The 27,567-nt window shown below is 41.2% G+C and overlaps 1 protein-coding gene across 1 annotated transcript in view; it reads right to left on the bottom strand.

The window, feature by feature from the left end:
- hibch (3-hydroxyisobutyryl-CoA hydrolase) overlaps window positions 1–27,567 on the bottom strand; it is an 87,627-nt gene that overhangs the window by 58,701 nt on the left and 1,359 nt on the right. Inside the window, exons 2-6 of the mRNA XM_052017632.1 lie at window positions 23,066–23,108; window positions 18,305–18,442; window positions 14,418–14,502; window positions 13,754–13,834; window positions 11,552–11,604 (exon numbers count right to left, since the gene is read on the bottom strand). Coding sequence (XP_051873592.1) covers window positions 11,552–11,604; window positions 13,754–13,834; window positions 14,418–14,502; window positions 18,305–18,442; window positions 23,066–23,108 — 400 coding nt within the window. The remainder of the gene's footprint in view (window positions 1–11,551; window positions 11,605–13,753; window positions 13,835–14,417; window positions 14,503–18,304; window positions 18,443–23,065; window positions 23,109–27,567) is intronic.

The following is a 27,567-nucleotide window of genomic DNA, read 5'->3' on the forward strand; positions in this document are numbered from 1 at the left end:
AAAATAAAGTAAATGAACTTAAAGCTAGACTTACCAATCAAAGGGAACTGAAGGACTGCTGTGTGCTCTCTCTCACTGAAATGTGGCTCACACCTGCTTCACCTGGCTGTGCCATACAACCCGAGGGCTTCTCAATTCATCGGATGGACTATACAGTGTCCTCGGGCAAAGAATGAGGTGGAGACGTGGAACCCAAGTACGTGGGCACCAAGTGTCACTACGCACCAAGGTTCTACCTGTCCCGGCTGTTGCGAAGGATGGGCCTGGCCCCGTGGCCACACGGCGTCCCAGTCAGCTGGATGTTGCTGCACTACCTGTCCTTCATGGAGAAGTTCTTCCAGACCAACCCCTTGGACCATAAGTCCATCAGGAAGTGGTCAGCACGGAACATCCTGCAGACACTGCAGGAGAATGACTCGATGGACACCGTGGGGTGGTTCCCTGAGCAGACTGTCCAGACCATCTGGCAGAATGCCTCATCGCCAGAACTCACCAACAAGCACCAAGACCTCGCTTGGCTGGCGGTGAGAGGGACCCTCCCAGTAAGATCCGTCCTGCATGGTTGGGTCTTCACCCCCAGCGCGCGCTGCCCCCGGGAGGACTGCGCCAGGGACGAGACAGCCTCCCACCTCTTTGCGGGCTGTGGGTTTGCGAGGAGGGTGTGGCGAAAGATGCAGGGGTCCTTGTCACGTTTCATCCCAAGCAGCAGCGTAACAGAGGATTCTCTGATCTACGGGCTGTTCCCAGGGACACACACAGAGACGGACATCAACTGCTGCTGGAAGGTCATCAGCTCGGTGAAAGACGCCCTTTGGTCTGCCCAAAAATTGTAGGTCTTCCAGCACTGCGAGATGTCCGTAGGGGAATGCTGCTGACTGGCACATTCCAGGCTGCAGGAGTACGAGCTGAGGGACGCACTGAAGCTGGGTGCAGCCAGCACGAGGGCTCGGTGGGGGGAGGATGGCAGTTTAGGGTTCTTCGGCCACAGGAGGAGGGGCAGGGTCAGGCGTGGAAGCCGCTCAAATGTTGTAAATATGGTATTGGGGTATCACCTCAGGGAGCCACATGAGTGGCATTGGTGCTGTGTTTTTTTATATAAAAAGGTAACACTAAGAATTGAACTGTACACGAATGTAAAGGTTTGAACAGTTTTTTATTATTGTATATAGTTTCTTTTATTATGAATAAAGTTTATTCTGATAAAAAAAAGAGGTGGAGGTGTCTGCTTCCTAGTCAACTCCTCATGGAGCTCGGACATGTTCATCCTGATGAGTTCCTGCTCACCAGACTTAGTATATCTAACGGTGAAATGCCGCTCATACTACCTGCCACAGGAGTTCACTTCAGCTATCCTGATGGCAGTCTACATCCCATCCCAAGCGGACGTGAAGCCTGCACTAAAGGAACTATACTCCACAACCAACAGCCTTGAAATGGTACACCCCGAGGCCCTATTCATCATAGCTGGTGACTTCAACCAGGCAGACTTCAAGAGTGTGCTACCTAAATACTACCAGCATATCTCCAGTCCCACCAGGGGCCTAAACACACTCGACCATTGCTACACAGTCATTAAAAATGCCTACTGATCCATCCCTCACCCACACTTTGGTATATCAGACCATCAAGGTGGTGCTCCTTCTCCATGCGTAGAAACAGAAACTGGAACAGGAGGATCCAGAACAGAAAGTCATACAGCGCTGGTCTGAGGAAATAGATGAGCTTCCACAAGACTGCTTTGAGTTGGTAGACTAGTCCATATTCAAAGACTCAGCAACCAACCTAGATGAGTACGTCACCACTGTCACAAACTTTATCAGCAAGTGTGCAGAGGACCGTGTACCCAAGAGGTCAATCCAGGTGTTCCCCAACCAGAAAACATGAATGAACCTAGAGATCCACTCCCCACTGAAGTCCAGATCGGCAGCATTCAAATCAGGTGACCCTGACCTATACAAGAATTGAGGTACGACTCCGTAAAGTTGTCAGGGATGCTAGGAGACAGTACCAGTCCAAAATGGAGTCCCAGACAAGCTGTCAGTTGTGGCAGGGCTTTCGTGCTATAACAGGCTATAAAGTGAAGTCAGGTAGCATCGCCGACAACAGCGCATGATAAGCTCCCTGATGAGCTTAACGCATTCTATGCACATTTTGAACAGAAGGGGAATGGAATATCACCACCCACCCTGACAGCCTCCAATGCACCTGAACCCACAGTCACCATCGCAGACGTAAGATCAGTCTTCCAGAGAGGGAACCAGTGGAAAGCATCTGGCCCGGCTGGAGTCCCCAGCCATGTCCTTAGATCCTGAACAGATAAGCTGGCGGGGATATTTGCAGACATATTTAACCTCTCCCTACTACAATCTGAGGTTCCCACCTGCTTTAAGGAGACCACTATCATCCCAGTGCCAAAGAAAAACAAGGTAACGTGCCTCAATGACTACTGCCCAGGCTCTGACATCCACCATTATGAAGTGCTTCGAGAGGCTGGTCATGGCACGCATCAACTCCAGCCTCCCAGACAACTTTGGCCCACCGCAATTCACCTACCACTGAAACAGGTCCATGGCAGACACCATCTCCCTGACCCTACACTCATCTCTGGAGCATCTGGATAACTACAGCTCTGCCTTCAATACAATAATTCCACACAAACTCATCTCCAAACTCCTAGAACTAGGACTCAGTACCTCCCTCTGCAAATGGAGCCTTGACTTCCTAACCAACATACCGCATTCAGTGAGGATAGGCAGCAGCACCTCCACCATGATTATCCTCAACACTGGCACCCTACAAGGCTGCGTCCTTAGCCCCCTACTCTACTCCCTATACATTCTCAACTGTGTGGCCAGATTCTGCTCTAACTCCATCTTCAAGTTCACAAATGACACCACGGTAGTGGGCCGGATCTCTAATAATGATGAGACAGAGTATTTGGAAGGAGAGAGAGCCTAGTAGCATGGTGTCATGACAACAACATTTCCCTCAATGTCAGCAAAACAAAGGAGCTGGTCTTTGACTTCAGAAAGTGGGACAGAGCACACACCTCTGCATGTATCAATGCTGCTGAGGTGGAAATGGTCGAGAGCTTCAAGTTCCCAGGTGTGAGCATCACCAATAGCTTGTCCTGGTCCAGCCACGTAGACACTAAGGCCATGAAAGCTCATCATTACCTCTAATTCCTCAGAAAGCTAAGGAAATTCGACATGTCCCCATTGACTTGCACTAATTTTTACAGATGCACCACAGAAAGCATCCTATCTGGATGCATCATGGCTTGGTATGGCAACTGCTTTGCCCAAGACCACAAGAAATTGCAGAGAGTTTTGTGGACACAGCTCACTCCATCATGAAAACCAGCCTCCCCAACATGGACTCTGTCCACATTTCCCACTGCCTAGGAAAAGCAGCCAACATAATTAAATACCCCTCCTACACTGAATATTCTCTCTACTCCCCCCAGAAGACACAAAAGTTTGAGAACACCTACCACCAGGCTCAAGGACAGCTTCTATCCCACTGTTATAAGACTATTGAATGGACCTCTTGTACGTTAAAGGTGAACTCTTGACCTCACAATCTACCCTGTCACGGCCCTTGCACCATACTGTCCACTTGCACTGCACTTTCTCTGTCGCTGTAACACTATATTCTGCATTCTGTTATTGATTTTCCCTTGTACTACCTCGATGTACTTATGTTTTGGATGGCATGCAAAGCAAAGCTTTTCACTGTATCTCGGTACTGTTGTGTAACAGATTCAAGGGTCTCAAGGGACAAGGACTCTGGACACAGTCTTTGGAGTTAAAATGATTTATTTATAAAAGACAAATGCAGGACAGGATAATAGGAACAACACACACATACACTGGTGATCGCGAACGTGGGGGGGATACACACACACACACACACAAAGCAAACTGGGTACAAACGATCAAGGAAGGAACAATACGACACCTGCCACCCCTTGACTCAGTGCAGGCACGGCTCTACACTACCGGGAATCTACTTTAGGACCCTCCTAACCCTGTGGAAGTGCACACTCTTACCAACGGTCTCTTCAGCGTTGTTTCACGATTCCTCGGAGCAATCAAAAGAGAGAGAACCGCGCACATGTGGCACACTTTATAGTGCTGGAGGGCTGGGTGGTCCAGCCCAGGTAGTTCAAACAAACCAATGGCCCAAGGCCAGGTACAAAGGTGTTTACAGAGCCCAATGGTCAAATGTGGACTAATGGGTGGGTGGAGCCAGACCTTGATTGACAGTGATGTCTTTCGACCAGGTGATCAGTGGTGTCACGTGACAGCCATGACCCTTCACAATACAGGTACATGTGACAATAATAAACCAACTAATGTACCTGCACCAGAACCATTAATAGGTTTGAGAAGGCATGTTGCAGTTTTGGTCAGATTTATTGTCGATTCTTACTTCCTATGGGGTTGGTCTGCTCCCAGGCTAACCTGTGGAACTATACATTTTGCCTTCATGTTCCACTTCACCAATTTTCTGATTGAAGAGCTCTAGCCATCAATGGAAACCATTTAGAAAACCTATGACAACTGGGTTTAAACATTTCAATGCTTGTTACAGTGTACAAACAGATCTTCTATGATGTGAAAACAGATACTTCCTCACAGTTATCCTCCATGAAAACAAGAACAAAGATTATCTGGGACTTAAGGAGTTACTTCAAAAACAAAACTCTCTAATTTACAGTGATGGGGAACTTGTTTTCAATCACGGTAAATACACCAAATAACCTCCAAAATGGTAGTGATGTTTTATCATTTTACGTTATTTATAAGCTAAAAATAGAGTAACTTTCACAACCAAGGCAGCCACAGTATCCATTGTCATTTTAACTAATAACAAGTCCAGTCACAAACTAAATTGCAGACATTTTCCTATTATGTACTACTCTCACAGATGCAAACCTTTTAATTGGATATTCTTTCAGCACACCCTGAAATGCTCAATATCAATCTCACAGTATTAGGCTGAGTCACCCACCAATTTGTTTCATAAGACAATAAATGAAGCACCTCACCTCAGTTCACCACTTCTAATAACAAAATTGAAATATCACCACATAATGGTCTATAGTTACAAATTATGTTTTGCTGCATAAGTATGTTACAAAATTAATATCTTTCATTACCAGACCAATTCTCAGTTAGAAGTCGAGTAAAACATGCAATTCAATCTCAAGTCTATTTGTTTCACAAATTGAAACAAAAGAAGGTCAAAATAACAAGCAATTGCAATTAACTCGACTTAACTATTCCAAAGCATTCCTGGCTGGCTCCCTTCCACTCATTCCACCCTCCAGAAATTTAAGATCATCAAAAATTACACACTTAAGTAGAAGCTAAATTACACATATTAGCTTCTACTTAAGCAATTCTCATCCCTTCATGGCCCCTCCATTCCGACCACTGAAATGTCCTCAAAATATCTATGCTCCTCTAATTCAGTCCTCTTAATGATCATGGATTTTGTCAATGCATTCGTGGCGAGGACCTGCCATTTACATTTCCCTATCCAAATCTCTCTGTGCCACCCTCCACCCCACCTACATTCTTAAAATCTCTCTCCTTGATCAATCATAGAAACAGAAAATAGATGTGGAGCTAGGTCACTTGGCCCTTCAAGTCTGCTGTGATCCTGGCTGATACATTTTGAGTACCATATTCCCACCCTCTACCCATATCACTTGATATTTTTGTGTCTAAAGATTCCTCATTCTCAGTGACTTGGCCTACATTGCCTCCATGGTCAAGAATTCCACAGCTTCACTACTGAGTGAAGAAATCTCTCCTCATCTCAGTCCTAAATGTCTTACCCCATATCCTGAGACTGTGACCCCCCCCCCTTCTTCTTGATGCCCCAGCCTGTGGAAATATCCTTCCTGCAGCCAATCTGTCTAGTCCTGTTAGAATTTTGTATCTTTCAATAAGTTTTCTTCTCATTCTTCTAAACAGTGAATGCAGGTCCAGTCAATCCAATCATTCCTCAAATGACTTTGCCAGGAATCAGTTTGGTGAACCTCCACTGCACTCAAGTATATCCTTTCTTAGGACAGGAAACCAATATAGCACACAATATTCCAGGTGTGGTCTCACAAGGTCCTCTATAATTGCACTGAGTTCCTGCACATAAAACTTCTTGTAATGAAGGGCAACATACCATTTGCTTTCTTAACTGCTTATTTCACCAGCATGTTTGCTTTCAGTAACTGATGTACAAGGACCGTAAAGTCCTTTTGTACTTCAACACCTCCCAATCTCTCCCTATTTAAATAGTGCTCTGCCTTTTCAATTTTCCATGTTATACTACATCTGCCATGTATTTGCCCATTCACTCAACTTGTCTGAATCACCTTGAAGCCTCTTTGCTTCTGTCCCCATGACACAGAATTCCATCCAGTTTTGTGATATCAGCAAGCTTAAAATACTGCATTCAATTTCCTCATCCAAATCATCAATGCATATTGTGAGTTGCTTGCCCCCTCAGTACCCCACTGGTCATCATTTGCCACCCAGATATAGTCCCATTTACTCTCCGTTTCCTGCCTATTAACCAATTCTCAATCCATGTCAATATATTGTCTCTAATCCCATGTGCTTTAATTTTGGTCAATAACCTCAGATGTGGGACTTTATCAAGACCTTCTGAAAATCCAAATGCACCACATCCACTGCTTCTCCCTTATATATTCTACCAACTGCTTCCTCAAAATACTCCAGTAGGTTTGTCAAATAGGTTTCCTTTTCATAAATCCATGTTGATTTAGGCTAATCCCACTGCAATTTTCCAAGTGCACTGTTATCACATCCTTTATAATAGCCGCCAGCATTTTCTTTACCGCTGATGTTGACATGCCAGTCTGTAGTAACCTGCTTTCCTTGGGCTTACATTTTCAGCCCTCCAATCTGCAAGAGCTTATTCCATAACCTATACAATTTTGGAAGATGATTACCAATGCATCCACCGTTTCCAAGGCTACTTCCTTCAGTACACTCGGATGCAGGTTATGAGCTCCTGGAGATTTATTGGCTTTCAAGTGCCATTAATTTCTCCAGCACTCTTCTTTTACTGATACTAATTTCCTTTACATAGAACATTAAAGCACAGTACAGGCTCTTTGGCCTATGATGTTGTGCCAACATTTTATCCTTCTCCAATACCCTTCCCTCCCACATAGCCCTCCATTTTTTGATCATTCATGTTGCCATCTAAGAGTCTTTTAAATGTCCCTAATGCATCTGACCCCACAACCTCTGCCGGCAGTGTGTTCCACATACCCACCACTCTCTGTGTAAAAAACTTTCCTCTCACATTCCCCCAATACCTTCCTCCAATCACCTTAAAATTATGCCCCCTCGTATGAGCCATTGTCACACTGGGAGAAAGCCTCTGACTGTCCACTCGATCTATGCCCCAAGGTGTTCATCTTGTACACTTCTATCAAGCCACATCCTCCTTCTCTCCAAAGAAGGAAAGCCCTAGCTCACTCAACATATGACATGCTCTCCAATCCAGGCAGCATCCTGGTAAATCTCCTCTACACCCTCTCTAAAGCTTCCACATCCTTCCTATAATGAGGCAACCAGAACTGAACACAATACTCCAAGTGTGGTCTCACCAGAGTTCTATAGAGCTGCAATATTACCTCATGGCTCTTGAACTCAATACCCCAACTAATGAAGGCCAACACACCATACACCATCTTAACAACCCTATCTACCTGTGCAGCATCCTTGAGGGATCTATGGACGTGGACCCCAAGATCCCTCTGTTCCTCCACACTGCTAAGAGTCCTGCCATTAATCTTGTATTCTGCCTTCAAATTCAATCTCCCAAAGTGTATCACTTCACACTTATCCAGGTTGAACTCCATCTGCCACTTCTCAGCCCAGCTCTGCATTCTATCAATATCCTGTTGTAATCTGCAGCAACCTTCTACACTATCTACAACATCACCAACCTTTGTGTCATCAGCAAATTTACTAATCCACCCTTCCACATCCTCATCCAAGTCATCTATAAAAATCACAAAGAGCAGGGGTCCCAGAACAGATCCCTGCAGAACACCACTGGCCACCAACCTCTAGGCAGAATATGCTTCATCTACCACCACCCTGTCTTCTGAATCCACACAGCCAAAGTTTCCCTGGATCCCATATCTCCTGACCTTCTGAATGAGCCTTCCATAAGGAACCTTATCAAATGCCTTACTAAAATCCATGTACACCACACCTACTGCTCTACCTTCATCAATGTGCTTTGGCACATCCTCAAAGAATTCAATCAGGCTCGTAAGGCACGATCTGCCCCTCACAAAGCCATGCTGGCTGTCCCTAATCAGCCTATGCTTCTCCAAATGCCGATAAATCCTGTCTCTAAAAATCTTCTCCAGTAATTTGCCCACCACTGAAGTAAGATTCACTTCAATTCTGTAATTCCCTGGGTTATCCCTACTCCCTTTCTTAAACAAACGAACAACATTTGCCACCCTCCAATCATCTGGCACCACTCATGTAGCCAGTGAGGACGCAAAGATCGTCACCAAAGGTGCAGCAATCTCTTCCCTTGCTTCCCATAATAACTTTGGATATATCCCGTCCGGCCCCAGTGACTTATCTATCCTAATGTTCTTCAAAAGTTCCAGCACATCCTCTTGCCTCACGTCGACATGCCCTAGCGTATCAGCCTGTCGTAGGCCATCCTCACAAACGTCGAGGTCTCTCTCTCTCTCTCTCGTGAATACTGAAGCAAAGTATTCATTAAGGACCTCCCTACCTCTTCCGACTCCAGGCACGTTTCCTCTTTTATCCCTGATCGGTCTTATCCTCACTCCAGTCATCCTCTTATTCTTCACATATGTGTAGAACGCCTTGGGGATTTCCTTACTCCTACTTGTTACTTTATTTTCTCCTTTATATTGGACTCTTGTTCCCTACTATTTCTGGGAAGTTATTTTGGTCCCCTCTTTGCATGTAGAGCAATTAAACAAATTCTGTGGTCCCACCATTTCTTTCTGCTTCATTGTAAGTTTGCCTGTTTCTGAATGTGAGGGACTTAGTTCTGTCTTCATTAACTTTTTTTTCTTTTAACATACTTCTGGAAGCTTTTACAGTCTACTTTGACAGCTGTCTGAATATCCCATGCACCTTGGTATTAAATTTTATTTGATATCAATTCTCTGCATTGCCTGTGGAAATACTGCTAAGTTAAAATTGCCACATCATTATCAGTTATTATTGTCATATGCTTTATTCCTTTTGCAAACAGTGGACTGCAGATTAAAATCTCCATAAGGTTACAGATACTCAGAATTCTTCTTTGTTGTAAAAAAAAAATTTGCATTCATATTCAGTCAAGCAAGTGCTGGTCTCACTTTGAAAGTTTCTAGCTGATGCATACAGCCTGTGATAATAACTTTCCAGTATGGAAAATGTATATGTGCATGTGTAGTGTAATGTGCTTGGAAGTTGCCTTTTCAACCCTGGATCCTGGCTTTAGACAGAGTTCAAATCAAAGAGCTTGCAAGCCAGAGTGGTCAAACTCAAAGAGACTAGATTCTACTCAGTAATTCCTCAAATCAGATCCCACAACTGGTCTAAAATTTATTATAAACTGATAACATCAATCAGATAGACAGTGAGAAAGGTTGGTCTTGGAATGGAAATAGTTAGGCTAGTATAGAAAAAAAGAACTTTGCAGAGTTCACACAAATTCACATTGGTAGAGCTAAGTACAGAGAGCTGGTGTTCCTGACAAGGAAATAATCAATGTCAGAAATAGAATCAGATTCTCAAGTAGCTATCAAATACTAATTTTACCTCACTATATCAGTGGAGGAAATAAAATGGATAAGGAAATCTTAAAGCTATCAGCTTGGTTCTGAGGGCGAAAAGGCTAGGGTTAGAGCTAGGGCTTTACTCTTTGGAGAGGAGGAGGATGAGAGGAGACATGATAAAGGTATACAAAATATTAAGAGGAATAGATAGAGTGGACAGCCAGCGCCTCTTTCCCAGGACACCAATGCTCAATACAAGAGGGCATGGCTTTAAAGTAATGGGTGGGAAATTCAAGGGAGATATCAGAGGAAGGTTTTTTACCCAGAGTGGTTGGGCCATGGAATGCGCTGCCTGGGGCGGTGGTGGAGGCAGGCACATTGGTCAAATTCAAGAGATTGCTGGATAAGCATATGGAGGAATTTAAAATAGAGACATATGTGGGAGGAAGGGGTTAGATAGTCTTAGGTGAGGTTTAAGGGTCGGCACAACATTGTGGGCCAAAGGGCCTGTATTGTGCTGTACTTTCTATGATTCTAAAATTAATTTGGCCTTTCACTTAAAGTTAAATGGCCTGGGATGATGCATATTACATCCAGACTGTGCTTTTCATAATGTTGAATTGGTTTTGCAGGACACAGAGGATGAGAGAGTTGTGGCGACTTGTGGGGAAATTTATATTTTAGAGGTGGGGCAGGACTGCCTGCCACTCTCAGAAATAAAAGGCAGTCCTTGCCTCATCCCTAAAACTTGGGGTGAGTTGTGGGGAAATTTAACTCTTTCACTCTCTGCATCCTGCAAACCTAATTCAGCATTATAAAAAGCATAATCTAGTTACAACATGAATCATCTCTAGACAGCTCCCTTCTGTTGGACATCTCAGTTCAATGTTTCCATTTTCTGACATTTAGTTAACGTTGCCCAAGTTGTGATGTCCTTGTTTTGCAGAGCACAAAAACACACATAGTAAGAATAAAATAAAATCCTTCTGTTCAAACTGGTTTCCAATTTTGTTTTTAATATCCTCCATGGTTTATTGTTGGGTGTTCTATTTTTGAATTCTGTGCTATAGTTTCCACAACTTTCTTGATCTGTGAAGTGCACGAAACAATGCTACAGGTAAACATTCTTCACTAGATATCTCCAGACCACCAGCCTAGTCTCATGCTACAGTCCTCTTCCATGGTGCCCACTTTAATCAAGATACTGAAAGCAAAAGGCAGCAATCCACCAAAATTGCTCAATGTCTCCGCCTGGTGGTTATTCAGACAAATCACAATGGCATTTTTACATTGCGACAATAGCCAAACCAAAAAATTCTCCACGTGATTTGCTTTGCTGTGTCTAAATTTTAGGTTAACTGTTTTACAACTACTTTTTATTACAGACTGGCAAAATGTTGACATCCATTTTAGCTTTAAAACATAACTATTTTCCTAAATCTTGAACTAGAAAATAAGACACTTGGCTGTAATGGGTGGGGGAGACAGTGAATGACAGCAGTATGCTTGAAAGCACATATACAAATCTGTTACATGGCAGCATTTGGAAATAAGATGAAGAGTTATGATTAGGATTGTTTGCAAATTGGGAAGTTAAACACCACCATGGATTAGTTCGGTTCATCCGGCTCATTCCCACGTGATTACTTCTATGTATTTAGATACCTGATCACACAACACCCAGACATTCGTCAAGTACAAAAGTAAATCATTAAGTCAACAAAGATGAAAAAAAAAACTTACCCCTCCCATCGTTATTCCATCAATAAGTGCAACATATGGTATCTGGCAGCTTCCTGAGTAAAATATTGAATATTTGAATTGCCTGTTAATTTGCAATTGCTCCACAGTGTTAAAATTCATAATCAATGCAAAAAAATACATATGTAATTAAACACTAGTCAACCCCATGTAGCACATGCAAGGAATTGTCATCAATTTTCAAGCAAGATAGGATTACAGAGTAGAGGCAGGATTGATGAAAGAGGGTAATAGTTTAAAGACAGCAGGTGCAAGATTTTTAACAAGGGTTGCAGGAGCACATTTAAGTTTGGATGTTTATGTTAAAGTTGTGAAAAATGATTGGTTGAATTTGTGCTGAATCAGCTTGACTAATGGGCGATTCAGGCATGATCATGTTGCCTCCCTCCTTCTCTTCTATGAAGGTGGTCCCTTACAGTCAAGGAGAACTAGTTTCCCCTGCGTTTCTGAGATGACTGATGCAGCCAAAGTGAGATCTTCAGATACGGCAGGAGAAGCTTGATGGGACAGGTGAGCAGGTGTTTGAGGAGTGATGCACTTCTCCTACTGTTTTCTCAGAACCTCTACAAGCTCCCAACAAAGGGATTTGAGGTTCTCAATGCCATTCCAAACGGTTCTTCACCTTTTTGTGTAGTTGTGCACCAGGAATTCTCATGCATCAGTGAGGATGTTGTACCTTTTTAGGGGAGGCTTTCAGCACATCCTTGAATCCTTTCCTCTGCCCTCCTGCTAGTTTCTTCCCATTACAGAACTTGGAGCAGAGTGTCTGCTTTGGGAATCCAATGTTGGCATTTGAGCAAAGTGACCCATCCATCCAACTCTGCAGAGTGTAATTAGAACCTCAATGCTGGAAGAGGACACTGAGATGGGTTCACTTATCCTGTCGAATCGATCAGGAGGATTTTATGGAGACAGCATTGGTTGTGTCCTCCCCAAGAGTGCAGGTAGTCCAAGTCGCAGAAGTTTATAGGAGAGTAGGGATCACTGCTGCCCAGTAGACTGCAAGCTTTATACTGGGTTTGAGGCCTTGGTCTTCAAAGCTCATTTCCTCAGATGGCTGGCATAGTGGATTTCATCATCAATATCTGCCTTTGCTGAGAGGTGGCTCCCAAGATATGGAAGGTGGTCCACATTTACCAAGGTCTTGTTTTAGACTACGACAATCTGCTATCCAGAAAACCCAGTGGTTTGACATCTAGCGATGATGTGTGCCACGCTCACTTCCCACCCACTGGAACTCCAGTCCCCATGCTCCCTTTCCACTCACTGGGGCCCCAGTTCCTGTGCTCCCTTCCCAAACACTGGGCTTCCAGTTCCCGTGCCTCATTCCCATTCACCTGGTTCTGTTTCCCACACTCCCTTTAAACTTACTAGGTTTACTGGAACATTTATCTTAAAACACGTGAATTAAATATATGTTGGCATATTAATATTGAATAATATCCAATAGTCCAAAAAATCTGCTTGTGCCGCATCAGCAAAGCACTGAGTGTGGTGGATTAACAAAGCCTTATTGTACTAAGGATGGAGTCACCTTGGTTCTGATCTGGTGATGACGTAGATCAAACAATTATTGGAGTGAAATGCAGCAGTGCAGTAAGATCCATAATCATCTCCTTAAATCATAGTGTAAGTTCTATCCACCCAGAGGGACAAAATGAACATAAACTTTAAGGCACATCAACTCTGAGAGAAACGCAAGGAGTACCATCCACCATTATAAATGGCCTCTTTGTCCTCCAATAGCACTCGATTCCAATAATTGAAAGGGATCATGGAGAATCCTTCTTAAATTTGGTCGTCCTCAGAAATTTGTCTCCATCGGACATCTACTACAGGAAGGCATGCGAGCCTTGATTCTAACCAATGGGTCCACAACAGACCTAATCCCAGTGCAGAATGGCGTCATCACCCCAACACCTTTCTCCCTCCACAACAGAATGGTCACACACAATGAATCTCGGCCCAACCTGTGGAAAAAGGTAGGAAGGCAATCCAAAGAAAGACAAACTGAGAAAAGTGATAACGCCCAGAGAAAGGTTACTTTTCTCAGGTAGAGAAAAATAACACACAAAGAGTTAAATTGGTAAATAACCAGGAGAATGAAAATGGAGAAAAAACATAATAGCAGCCCCTTATGGATACTTGAGAAGCAGATAGATTCCTGTATTATAGCTTACATACCAATTGCATTGTTTAGAATGTATTCCTCTCTGAAGAAATCTTCCGCCAGTCTGTCTCCAACTTTTCCTGCCTCTGTAACAGCTGAAAGGAAAACAGCAAAAAAAATCAACCAGGGCATCAAGGAGTTACTAAAGAGAGTGCATACTCAGTCATCATCCAGTCAAACATTCTGGTCCTTCTACCAAACAACATGGATTAAGGATGATCTCTAATCTCTAACAGCTGGAGCTAAAATGCAAAGCCACTGATTGCTGGGTCAGTTTTCATTTTTATTAAGCTCTGCAGTCCTGCTGATGGCAGAAGCCATGTTTTATTGAGCAAGAATCAACATACACAAAATTCTGAATGATGGGCACCAAAAAAGTTTTCACCAGCAGTTGCAGGACACATGAAATGCGAAGATTAGTATAACAAGCAATCATTTTCTAAAGCTGACAAGCCAGCAATAGCAATAAACATGTGCCTCAGCTGTATTTCATAAACAGATGCTAGCGAGGATTGATTAAACAAAAGTTGCAGTAGGCAATATGGTTTTGCAGTTAACGTGAGCCACCTCTCTACAAATATAGTAGCTGTATATGCTTGTACATACAGAATTTATAATGTACACAGTTGTACTTGAGGTGCCAAATAAAGTACAAAATAAATGCAGAATGACACTTACCTCTAATGTCACCTCCAGCACAGAAAGCCTTTTCCCCTGCGCCTTTAATGATTACTAATGAAGTTTCATTGTCCTGCTCCCATTCCTGCCACACAAAAACAAATTCAAGCTGAATTAAGGAAAGGTGGAACATTAATTCAACCCATTAAACAAACTACCCAGGGACTGGTCCACAGCGAGTTCGATTGCCTGGTCCACACTCATTAACGCAAACTCTATCTTCCATGCAAATCATCGATCTTATTATGCAGAGTCTGCCTGCCATCCCACAAAAGTGAACCAACTATAAGTGACACAAAATCAATGCTGTCCAGACACACATTCACAAACAATCTGTCCCATTTGATCAGTAGCTTTTGATGGAGCCAGCTACATTTAAAAAGCTGCACTGAGTTACTGACAGCAAGAAGACACAGCTCTGCCCATGACCCTGCATACAAAAACGCTAGTTGTCTTTGCCCTGTCTTCTGGAGTCCAAATGCTTCTGTTACTAGGGTGCAAATGGGGTGAAGATTTCCCATAGCACAGCAGCACATTGTCAGAGCCCTGTAAACAGATCACCAGCAGTACCCTTTCATTAAGAAGAGGCATGATTCCAAGGGTATTCAGAGCTGAAATCTGGTTCAGAATAACCCAGTAAGAACCTCATGCTGTCTCTATTTTATGCCACCTCTGTGGGCAGCCCACTGGTGCAACACTTAGAGCTGCTGCCTCACCAGTCCTAGACTCTGGTTCAATCCTGACCTTCAGCGCTGCCTGCCTGTGACTGCATGGATTTCTTCTGGGTGCTTTCCACCTCCTAAAGACTAATTGGCCACTGTAAATTACCCCTAGTAGAGAACTGGGGCGAGGGGTTGATGTCCTGTAAGAGAGAATAGATTACAGGGAAATAGGTGAGGGAACAGGAGATGGAAATGCTCTTAGAGTCATCATAGATTCGATGGGCTGAATGGCCTTCTCCTATCTCATAAGAAAATACGGCATGACCTCTTTGAGAAAAGGGAAGCAGCGGTAATATTTACAAAGTGTCTTTCATGCAGGGTAACATTCCAAAGCATTTCACAGAGATGTAGTCAAATGATAGACATGGAACCAAAAAGGACATGGGGAAGGGGTGATCCAAAAGCTGATTAGAGAGGTGGACTTTAAGGAGGATCTCAAGGAAGAAGGGAGAGGTGCAGAAGCCCAGGGGTCAGGGAGGGAATTCCATTCCTTAGTTGCTGATGAACAGAAGTCCAGAGTTGGGGGAACAAAATACCCAAGACGGGGAGTGACTGCATGGTTATAGATATAGGCAGGGCAGGGCAAGGCTCTAAAAGGACACAGGACAAGAATTTCAAATTGAATATACTCACATTTGCAAGGGAGAACAGCACAGTGGAATCTGGTGCAGATTAAGATACTGGCAGCAGACTTTCAGGTGCACCCAACTGTAAAGAAGCAGTTGGTAGACTTGGGGAAGAATTGCAATGGTCAGCTCGGAGGGGGACGAAGGATTCAGTAGCAAGCACTCAGGTAGAAGAGATTTTGATGTGGAAGTAGGTGGGCTTTCTAGCAGGTAGGAGATGGAATTAGCAAATGAGTGAGCTGGGTCAGTCAAACATAGTGATGAGAAGGGAGTTGGAGCCAGAGGCAAGGTTACGAAGTTCAAAGGCAGTGGAAAGGTTGCCATTTCAAAGGCAGTGGAAAGGTTGAGAGTGATTTTGTAGACGTAGATGTGGGTGTGGTCATGCATATTGTAGAAGCAACTACCACACCTCCAAATAATGTCACCATCAGACACGCCACATGGACGAAGAAGGGAATGGAGACTTCAGAGGTAATGGTGCAGGACAGGAATAGAACTGGACAGGTGAAAGTTTGACTGGAGAGATTGAAACAAATAATTGCAGTCACAGTTTGTGAGGAGGCAACAGTGTCAAAGACTTTAGAGAAAGGATACCAGCAATATAGTGAAAAACCCTGCAAGTTTCCTGAGCAAGAAGTGATCCTGGCAGTTTTGAAAGGGAGGTTAGAACCCCAGAGGGGGAATTGTGTATATTGTTAACTGATAGAGACACAGAGAAGGAGGGTGATCAGTAGGAACACAATCAGAGGAACAGAAAGAGAATCTCAGAACCAATACAGAAAATATTCACAGTAGGACTTAATTAATAAATCACAGTGCATACTAGTCAGAATTACTACTTTAGGTTAGTATCCCACCCGTTCCACTACTCCTACAATACTCCTTAGAAATAGCAATGATCCTCATCAAAGAAATATAACCTTTAGCTCAAGCTATTTCTGACTGTCTATATGTACAGCCATTTAAAATGCAATTAAGACAGTTGCAATTTAAATTACCTCAGAATGCTGAATCTTTACACACTGCTGAAAATAAGAGACTAAAACAGATATACTTGAGTCAAAACTATGGGCCTTCAGAAGGGGTGCATATTCAGTGTATCTGACATCCCCCATTTCCGTCACACGGATGGGTACTATAATTGACAAACAAATCACATCACATCAGCACTCCATTTAAAGATATTACAAAAGGCCAGAGAAGCTAAGTATTACATTCCCATTACCTCCTCCCACATTTATGGTATGAGCAATTCAGAAGTGGATCATAATTGTGGGCTTTGCAAAGTTTATATCTGCACCAGCTTCAGCCCATCTTTTAATACCAAACAATGAATACTTTCCTTCCTTGGTTCCAAATGAATCCTTGTTGGACAATGTTACCTAAAGTCAGGGGATTTTAGCTCAAATGCACTACAGAACATTTTTCTCATTTTAAAATTGTACAAAATTAAAATTATTCCCATTTAGTCTGTCACAGAGCTTTCTCAACATGAAATTATAGAACACAGCAAGAAGAAAATCTCAACACTGACTTTTAAATAATCCCTTTGAAGGAGAGAAGAACATAATTGAAGCATTAGTTTGAAATGAAAGCAACACATGGTAGGGGACTGTAATTCTTCCTTGTACCTAAGCTGGGGAAATGCAGATTCTGTCCAAGCTCACTGTTCAGAGACAGGTGCCAAAAAAGGACACATTGTGCAGTACTGAATGCCAAGATGCATTCCCCCCCACCCCCACCACTAAGCCTATCGCCAATATTCATGACCTACATGTGCAAAAGGGGCAGTGGGCAATGTATCAGGATGCTGCCAATGCACGGAGAGGAGGGCTGCCACAGAGTAGGAAGTAGTGTGACAAACACAGAGGAAGTTCTAAAGAGGCCAAAGAATCAGACTGCTTGAATCCTATATCCCTACGTTTACAGCCAGCAGTTGACATTCTCTTGAGACATCATCTCAAGAAAGTGGATATATGCGGTTCCTGGATATTTAGAGGGGAAGATAAACAAAGAGGAGTACACTTCCTTTAAAAGTCTCCCTCAATTAGAGAAAAGGATACCAGCAATGGAGTGAAAAACCCTGCAAGTTTCCTAAGCATAGAGAGGAAATAGAATCAGTACCAATACTTCGTTTTTCATATTTGTTTTCCTTGCTAAGAGGACGTGGATCAAATGAAATGGCATTCCACCCAAAAGCTTAAACAATTGGAACATCACCATTTGTTTCAACAGCACTGAAAAAGTGGTTGATCTGATAATCCAAGACAGCTGTTTGAAGGCAGCATTGCGTGTAGAGAGAGAAAAAAAAATCAGCAATTTTTTTGGCTGTCTTTTTCCACTGTCTGCTTCGGCTTGGAGCAAAAACAGATGCATTCGATGCACTTTTACTATGAATAGATTACCAAACTAGTGAATGTATCATTGCTTCACTCAATTCCAATTAAAGTATCATATTTTAAATCTGTTTATAACCTAATAATTTACATCCTTTATTTTAAGATCACATAGCAACATTTTCCAAAACAAGGACACATACCTTTAGCTGGGGGTAGATCTGCCTGATCATGGAGAGGTTCAGAGCATTAAGGGCCTTCGGCCGATTGAGCGTGATTATTCCGGCACATCCAGACTTCATTAAGTGTACTTCCTTTTCCGAAATGGTACTTGTAGACATCTAAGACACACAGTAAACGACTTCAAATGCATTTGAAGGGCAAGTATCTAAACAATGTTCGTCCAAGAGATTTTTACATAATGGTTTGCAGTTCAGTCCCTGTGAGAATGATGTCAAAAATTGTCTCCTAAGCTACCCCTCACTTAAGTGTTGTCGGATCCGGTTATTTTCGAATCTGCAGGTTCTTTCAGGAGTCTGAGAATGAGTTGAAAACAACTTGGTGCTTCACAAAGTTTTATTGGAAAAGTTTAAAACAAGGAAGCAGTCAGAGAGCACATGGCACTAGCTAGGAGATGAGCTGAGACAAAAGGAACTAAAGATGAGCTAGGGCTGGGTTGGGGGGGTGGTGTGGGGGGAGGGGTAGAGAGCAAGAGAGAGATAGAGGCAAGACAGTGATTAACAAAAAGTGACACCTTTTATACCTGAGATAAGAGGTACTCCTTAGCTAACAATAGTCCAATCAGAAAACCTATTAGATACCTGTGGCCAAACCAACCAATGAGAAAACACATATTTACCTGATGGACGAACCAATAAGCTAGGAAGCAGCCATTCCTTGTGCAGCCACTTGAGGTGTATTAAACACTACAACATGTTAAAAAACAGTCAAATCCAACAGTGTGATGCGAGTCTCAGTGAAGCTTCTGAGAAACTGATAGAATGCACAGAACCTGTATAGAGGACAGACCTTTTAACATGCAAAGGACAACCTAAACCACTTTGAATCCGTCAGGTCACATTTTCCTCAACAAAAAATATTCAACTTTCATGGTCCAACAATGTTGTCAGATGTACAAGCTGTGAATTCTTGTGATCAACCCCGGTGATGATATGAGCACAAGGTCTTCAGTGAAGAATTGACGTGATGGTATATTGTCTGAGAGGATTCTTTTGCATGAAAAGAAAATCAAAATCCTGACCACTACCTCATGTACTTGCACCAGATCCCAGATGACGATTTAAAGAGCAGAATGTTTATTGCCAGCGGAGCATCAGTCAATGAATTGGAGGTGGGGCAGGGAATATGACATGGTACAACAACTATACAGCAATCAAAGCCAATTTACACAGAGGAAATAAACTACAGTATCTCCCAGTAAAAGCAAGGTGATTTGCCAGAAAAAAAATGCAGTGAGTGGAGGATAGTTACATATAATTAATGCATAAAATCAATCTCAGTCATACAATAGTGTGGTCACCAAGCCTGATTGACAGGAGAATTACCCATTCATCTCCACTATGGCTGGCTACATCTTTGTCATCACAGACAGCTTTTAAACTTTAGCCTGCATCCATGCCAATATTTCTCTGTCAACCAATACCACATGAGAAACAGATTCATTTGCTATTTAAAGGACCTGGCTGTATTAATGCTTAGAGGACTTTATCAGTGATCCCCAGGACATTTAACCTGCAGTGCTTGGATAAGATAGCAATAATGAAAAAGATGAGGATCAGGTTCAAGATGAAGTTACAGGGCAGCCATTTCAATGACTGTGAATCTGTCTTAACAGCTGAATTAAATGATGACCCAGATTTTGCAATTGCAACAAAGGCAAAACACTCAGAGTTTTCACAATACATCATGAAACTGACAGCTCCTTCGGGGTTTCTATGTCTGCTTAATTTAACATGGAAATTTCAAAGTTCTCAGCAGCAATTCATCCACAGCCTGTACTGTTTTGCAGTTTTTTCTTTTGTAACCAAGGGAAATAAGTGGACAGATTTACAAATGAGTCTCACTGATAAGTATCCTAGAAATGTTACAGATTGCTGCATGAAGTATAAGGGAGTTTTTTGCGGACCACCAAGCCACAATTAATACTAAGCAAACGCTCTGAAGTAAGAACATTAATTCATAGATTATACTCGCTCAGACAAACATGTCAAAACATAATAGATTTTAAATTAAACTTTAAGAAAATGTTATTCATAATATTTCTTATATTACTGCCTCCCTGTTAAATGTATTTTCCAATCAATATTATACACCCCATGAATTACTTAAAATATTAACTAGAAATTGTAATGTCTTTTCTTCCTGGTTTGTAGCCTGTAAGAATGCTTCGAAGTGATTGGCTGTATGCAGCTTGATGATATCATGTTTGCTCTAATCCAGAACTGACACCTGACAATAACCAAGATTGGCAAAGGCAAGTCCACACCACAGACATCACTGGATAGTTGTGGGCACTTTCCTTCAAAGTTACAAAGGAGCATTGGATGTTAAATTCAGCTACATGAATTTATATCAAGAAAAAACTTTGCTTCCATTTATATCTTTTGTTCTCTAAGTAAATTAAAAAGTTAAGATGTGGTTTGTCTGTGCCCAGAAACTTCAAGGTAATCAACAGGTTATCTGAACTGTTACCGAAGTAGTTTGTTCTCAAGGAAGTAATTTAGTGTGTTAATCAAGCTAGCAGGAGCATGTTTCAGAGGCATGAACAAAATCTGTTCTGTACAAGTCACATTCAATTTGAAACAAACATCACCACAGGTAAAGTAACATTGCCAGAAAAATCTTTATGTTTTGTCTGGTACTGAATTGGGACATAAAAACATAGGAACTGGAAACAGAACCAGAGTCTGCTCAACCATCAGAGCATCAGCTAATTCCTACCTAATCCCCCTAATTTCTGATTCAATTAGTGTCCAAAAATCTGTTTGTTTTAACCTTGAATACACTCAATGACTGAGCATCCTCAACTCTCAAGTTGTAAATCCTCTGCATAAAGAATTCCCCTCATCTCAATCCTAAAGGTCAATTCCTTCTCCTGAGAGAATAACCCCTAACTCTAAAGCTTCCAGCTCTCAGCACCTACCCTCCAATCCATCTCAAAACTTGCTTGTCTCAATAAAATCATCTTTCAGTTTTCAAAATTCCTGTGAATGATGGCTGACTTTAATCAGTCAATTGATTAAAGTCAATTCCAGCAAACAAGTTAATGAATCTATGCTGAAAGGCAGTCTTTAGATAAAGAGAACCCAACCTCACACAGTGCTCCAATTGGGTGTCACCTAAACCCTGCACAATTTCAGTTTATAGGCGAACAAAAAAAGCCTTGAAAAGCCATGCAGAATATCCAGTGAATTTTTGTTGATTCAGAACAGGGATTAAAAAAAAGAGACGTGCTGCAAAAGACTATATATCCCCTACTGTATCTGTTTGTTAAAATTGTTGTTTATAAATTTAGCAATTCAATTTGGAGCCTGTCATTAACTCAAATGTAATGTCTTCTGCAATTCTATGACTTATGGTTGAATGCAAAGTGCAGAAAAGGCAAATAAGAAAACGGCTCATTAAAAATTAACCTGAATTCTATCAGATTTGAGGCATCTTATGTGAAGAAAACATGCACATTCAAAAGATTTGGGGTGATCATGTAATCTCAGTTTAATGATCACAGTTCAAGCTTCAGAACTGTTTGTTAACAGACATGACAGGAAGCTTCAACAGTAGTACTAACACAGCAAAAACATAAATACTAGTTGTAAAATGAACATTGTGATCTACTGATTGTCAGGCTACAAAGTACTCCAATTAATTTATTTCAATATTTTAGTTATATGGAAAATCCTCAAAGATTATGAGGTTAAAACAAAAGAATTTTCAACTCTCAGTATCAGAATGATACCTGGATCCTCCCCCCATCCCCCTCCCCCCAAATGATCTCATGAATCCAATCAGTAGAACTCCAAATACGTGGAGAAAATGAGATGCTATTATAGTTCTCATTATTGGCAGCAAGACTGCACCAGTTCTGAAAAAGTGCATGTGCTGTAACATGATACCACCAGCAGCAGGACTAGAAATGGGAATTCATAGTTCACGCAGTGTAAACAATGCAGAGTAAGTGGCTCTAGAGAACAGTATAATGGTACCAGTACAGTACTAAGCAGAGTGCATTGAACGACCCACCTGTGAAACCTGAAACAGTAGGACTATTTGGCATTCAAAGTCTGCATTTTTCAGAAAGTACTTTGATGTTATCTGAACGGTGTTCATCAAAAATCTTGACGCTACAAGATCTGGACTGAAATAAACTAGTTGGGCAAGAATAACATTTGTGCAGAGCCCCACCTGGTGTAATATCATGCAAATGCAATCAATTCTTCAGTGGCATCCCAAAAGTGCATTGTCACAGAAAATTTTCAGCTATGCAAGGCAAACAATAATTGGTATTCTGCTCTACATAACTGGTTACAGCTCATTTATAAAGGAGGCTGGGCAAAAAGTGCAGCATGGTTAACTTCTGTGGTAAAATACAAACTAACTCCAATGCAGATATACACTGAAATGAGATATTAACTGTTTCTCTCTCTCCTGATATATTTGACTTAAGTTTTTCCAGCATTTTTTGTTTTTGCTCCTGTGCTTAAAACATCCATATTCTTCAGATGTTTGTACCTTGCTCCTGTCTAGTTGAAATCGTTTGGATTCTTTTGCACTTGCTCACGAAGTGAGGGAACAACAGTAATGTAGGTACTTGCATCACTATTAACTCTTGTTTCATTCTCCGCTTACACCCCCATCCAAATCTATCCTATTCGATTATTTTAAGATTTCAAACACTCAATTTCAGATCCAGAAAGGCAAAATTACAAACATCAACACATACTTACCAAATGTTGCTGTACAATCTGTAATCTAGAAAGTGCTCTTACCCTGAAATTAAGAACAAAATAAACTGATTAACTGCTGAAATTGAACCAGATTTTTGCATTATTGTTGACAATTGGAAGTTTCTTGACAAGTACTGTACATCAAGGAATACAGAGTTAAGGGTTCGGGCGAAAGTTCAGATCAGATAACTTGAGGGGCTGATGGTCTAATCCTTTTCCTTTTATTCTTATGATCCCAATGGTGAGAATGGACTAAAATAATGAGGAATTGATGTCCCTTTATTACTGTCTTTGTTTGCCTCCCATTCTTATATTGTCTGAAAACCTCTCTGAAAAATAGATAAACAAATGGTAAGAAAAAATGATTCACGTTTATATAGCACTTCTCATAATTTCAGGAATACAAAGCACTTTACAGACATTAACATTTTTTTAAGATTACTATTTTACCAAATGTTTATATTTATTTCAAGCGATTCCAACTTTTGTTTCCGAAATCTTTTTTTGATACTATTGATTCTAAAATTCTTTCATACATTTGGCAGAATAAAAACCCAAGGCTAAGTAAGAAACATTTACAAAAACTAAAAAAGGATGGTGGTATGGCCTTGCCTAACTTTAGATTATGTTATTGGGCAATCAATATTAGATATTTAATTTTTTGGACACAAGATTCAGATATAATTCAATGCCTCCAAATGGGTACACCTTGAATCCCAATCAGTACTTGAATTTTCATTAGTTTCTATTTTAGGAGCTCCACTCCCTTTTGCATCTTAGCCAAATTAAGTAAACATATGATTAACCCAATTGTTAAACATACAATACGAATATGGTTTCAATTTCGTAAATTTTTTGGATTGAATAAATTTAATCTATCAAGTCCCATTCAATCTAATTTTTTCTTTTATCCGTCTAGAGCTGACTCAGCTTTTTCCACATGGAAAAGGAAGGGAATAGTATGCTTTCGTGATTTATTCATTGATAACTGTTTTTCATCTTTTGAACAATTGTCTAACAAATACAATTTGCCTAGATCACACTTTTTTCGATATTTGCAAATTAGAAATTTTTTAAAAGCTACTATACCCTCTTTTCCCACACCTTACAAAACTGAAATTACGGAAAAAATTTTTGGTTTTAATCCTTGTCAGAAGGGCTTGATAGCAATAATTTATGATTTAATTATGAAAATTCATTCAGAACCACTGGACAAAATTAAGAACGAATGGGAAAGTGAACTCCAGACATCTTTACCTACAGAGACTTGGAAGAAAATTCATTTAGTTAATACATCTTCAATGTGTGCCAGGCATTCTTTGATACAGTTTAAGGTAGTTCACAGGACCCATACGTCAAAAGATAAGCTAGCTCGTTTTTATCAACATATAAATCCTATATGTGACAGATGTAAATCGAATGTGGCTTCTTTGACACATGTTTTGGTCCTGTCCTCTTTTGGAAAAATATTGGAAACATATTTTTAACATTATTTCAAATGTATTGAAGATTGATTTACAACCTCATCCTATCACTGCAATTTTTGGTTTACCAAGGATAGAATCTGGCCATCTATCTGCCTCCACTTACTGTATGATTGCCTTTGTTACATTAATGGCCAAACGATCCATTTTGCTTAAATGGAAGGATCCAATACCCCCTACTACTTTTCAATGGTTATCTCAAACTATATCATGTTTAAACTTGGAAAAAATTAGGAGTGGTACTGTTGATCCTTCGGTTAAATTTGAGGAAGTTTGGAATCCATTTATTCAATATTTTCACATGATATAGATCCCCTTATAATAACCTTTCAATTTAGAGGAACGGAGTTGATGACATAATATTGCTCTGTTTCTATTGAGAAATTTTAGTCCAGTTTTTTGTTTTTTTAATTTTTTTTTCTTTAGCTTAGTTTGGTTTGATATATAGTTTATAATTTTTCTTATTGTTTTGGGTTTTTTTCCTTTTTTTTATATTTTATAATAAATCTTTTTCTTTTATATTATATTCATTCACAAACAAATCATTGGATCTACAGATTTTGTTTTATACTCTATTGTTCTTTATGATTATCCATGTCATGACTGTTCTTCTGATCTCTTTGTATTACATGTATAAACATTGATATATTAATCTGTATTAATTTGAAAACTAATAAAAAGATTGAAAAAGAAAGACATTAACATTTTTCTAGTCGTGGCACTGTTGTCATACCACAGTACTGCTATTCTTTGCACAGCAACATCCTACAAACATTGTGATAACGCACATATAATCTGTTTGTCTGAGAGATAAGTTTTGCTCACGGCATCCAGGAAACAACTCTGTTGCTCTTCAAAATAATGCATAGCAACTTTTACCTCCAGTTGCGAGAGCTAACATGCCCTCAGCTTAAAACTAAATTGTAAAAAGGGCCCCTCTAACAGTATTGCACTACTGTAAGGGATCTTGGTACAAATTTCATGATCATCTCTCAGGAGTGGAACAACAAATTTCAGATTCAGAGGCAAGAACAGTGCTCAGGAATTTACACCATAATCCAAGGCGTAAAATCTTCCTGTAATTTGATTAGAAAACTTCATAGTAATGCTTGTATCTGTTGCCAAAGGATTTTCCATAAACATTCACAGATATCCACCTTATTTTACCTGATCTCCCAGCTGGATATTTTAAACACCTTTCACAATGGGCAGCGAGCTATCAATGGAGCCATCAGGAATGCTCATACTTTATTTATTTATTGGAGAAAATTAATTTTCTGAGGTACAAGCCAAAGGTCTGTCCTTGCACATGGCAAAAAAAAATTGATCGAGTTATTGTTATCTTTCCCTTCCTAAAAAGTTATCAGAGTTACCACTAATCTCTTGCAGGCCAGAACCCAAAAGGTGCCCCTTGGGACTGTTAGTAACTGTACCACCACACCCATCTCTGAACATCAGCAACTTCATCAATACTCCCTAGACATTCCACTCTACCTGCAATAATTTCAACACATCACAGAACCTCCTGCCTTAACTCTGGACTCCTTTCTAGTTTCTCCCTTTTCCTTGCTCATCTCCAGGTATACACATCACTATAATATCAGACACAAAAGCAAAGAGCTGCAGATGCTAGAAATCTGAAATAAAAACAGAGAATGCATGAAATCTTAGCAAGTCAGACAGCACCTATGAAGAGGGAAAGAGAGTTAATGCTTCAGGTCAATGACCTTTTGACAGAACTGTACGACTTGAACTTTCATTGGTGTGCATTTGACTGACAGGCCAGACCAATGCCCAACACTAGTACTTCTGCCTATTCCCTTCAATTTTTTTTTACTTCCTTTCTCTTTGCCCTCTCTCTCCTAGCATCAGATGATCTATCATTCCCCTTCTCTTGGGTTCAGTGCTTTTTCAAATATATACCTCAAACTTTCATTATCCCTCAGCTTTCCATTGAACAAGGCTAGTCTCGGCTTTAGATGTGCCCACAGCTGCTCTCTGTACCTCTCTGACACCCTCCAAGGGGCCCATCAATACATCTTATTGCGGCCTCCTAATAAGCAGCAACCCTACAACCTGCTGGACGTTCTTGCCAGCCTCCCAGCCCATGGCATCCACTGGAGGCCAGAACTGTCAATTTCCTACCTGACCAATCCATCACCCTAGGACTGACCTTGTAAACTCGGCTCTCACTTTCCCCCTTCCACATATCACTCCAGAATTTCTGTTCACTTGCAAACAAGGTTTTTACCATCTATGTCCTTGCTGTGGATAATTGTACTGACATGGCCTTGGCAGAAACCTTGCTCCTAAATGTAGCCTGCCTGGCTGTATCTTCTATCACTTTGCCATCCCAGCCTCCCAACCCACTGCAAAGCAGTATGACTCAGTTCACCAAACCACACCCTGCTTCGTCCTCCCACTCCTCTCACACTCTCTTCTCCTTTGCGTAACTCATCTTGTTGTTCTGCATCTCCTTCCTCTCAGTTAAATCTTCATCTTCTACCATCTACCTAAGTATATTGAAAATTGCTACACCCCCCCACCCCAACTTTAGTCTCTGCACCAAGGGGCTTCTTGCCCTCAGTGATTTTAACTTCCATTTTAATGGATCCACTGCCCTCCTTTCCTTCGATTATTCACCCTGGCCACACTGTGTCGAACACCTGTCATCTCCATTCTCTTAAATTCAAGGGACACAGATGTGACTGACAACTAATTTAGCCACTCACTGCCAGATATGGATTTCCCAAATAAAGGACCACTAGGCTCTGTCTTTACCTTCCAGAACTGAAGGGAAAATTCTAAAGTCCCACAACATAAAAGCCCACTGTTTATAAACGCAAGTCATTATATGCACCAGCTCCTAGCACAGGCTGAGTATGTGTAAACATTCGGTTTGATGCAGAGATGAACTTCAAGTTCCCAGTTCTCATCCCTTACCTTATTCCTCCTACACAACATGAAACACAAAATCCCTAATGCTACAAAAACCTACATCCACACTTTTGCACCTTC

This window comes from Pristis pectinata, chromosome 1 (assembly GCF_009764475.1).
Source record: "Pristis pectinata isolate sPriPec2 chromosome 1, sPriPec2.1.pri, whole genome shotgun sequence".
Classification (NCBI taxonomy): Eukaryota; Metazoa; Chordata; class Chondrichthyes; order Rhinopristiformes; family Pristidae; genus Pristis; species Pristis pectinata.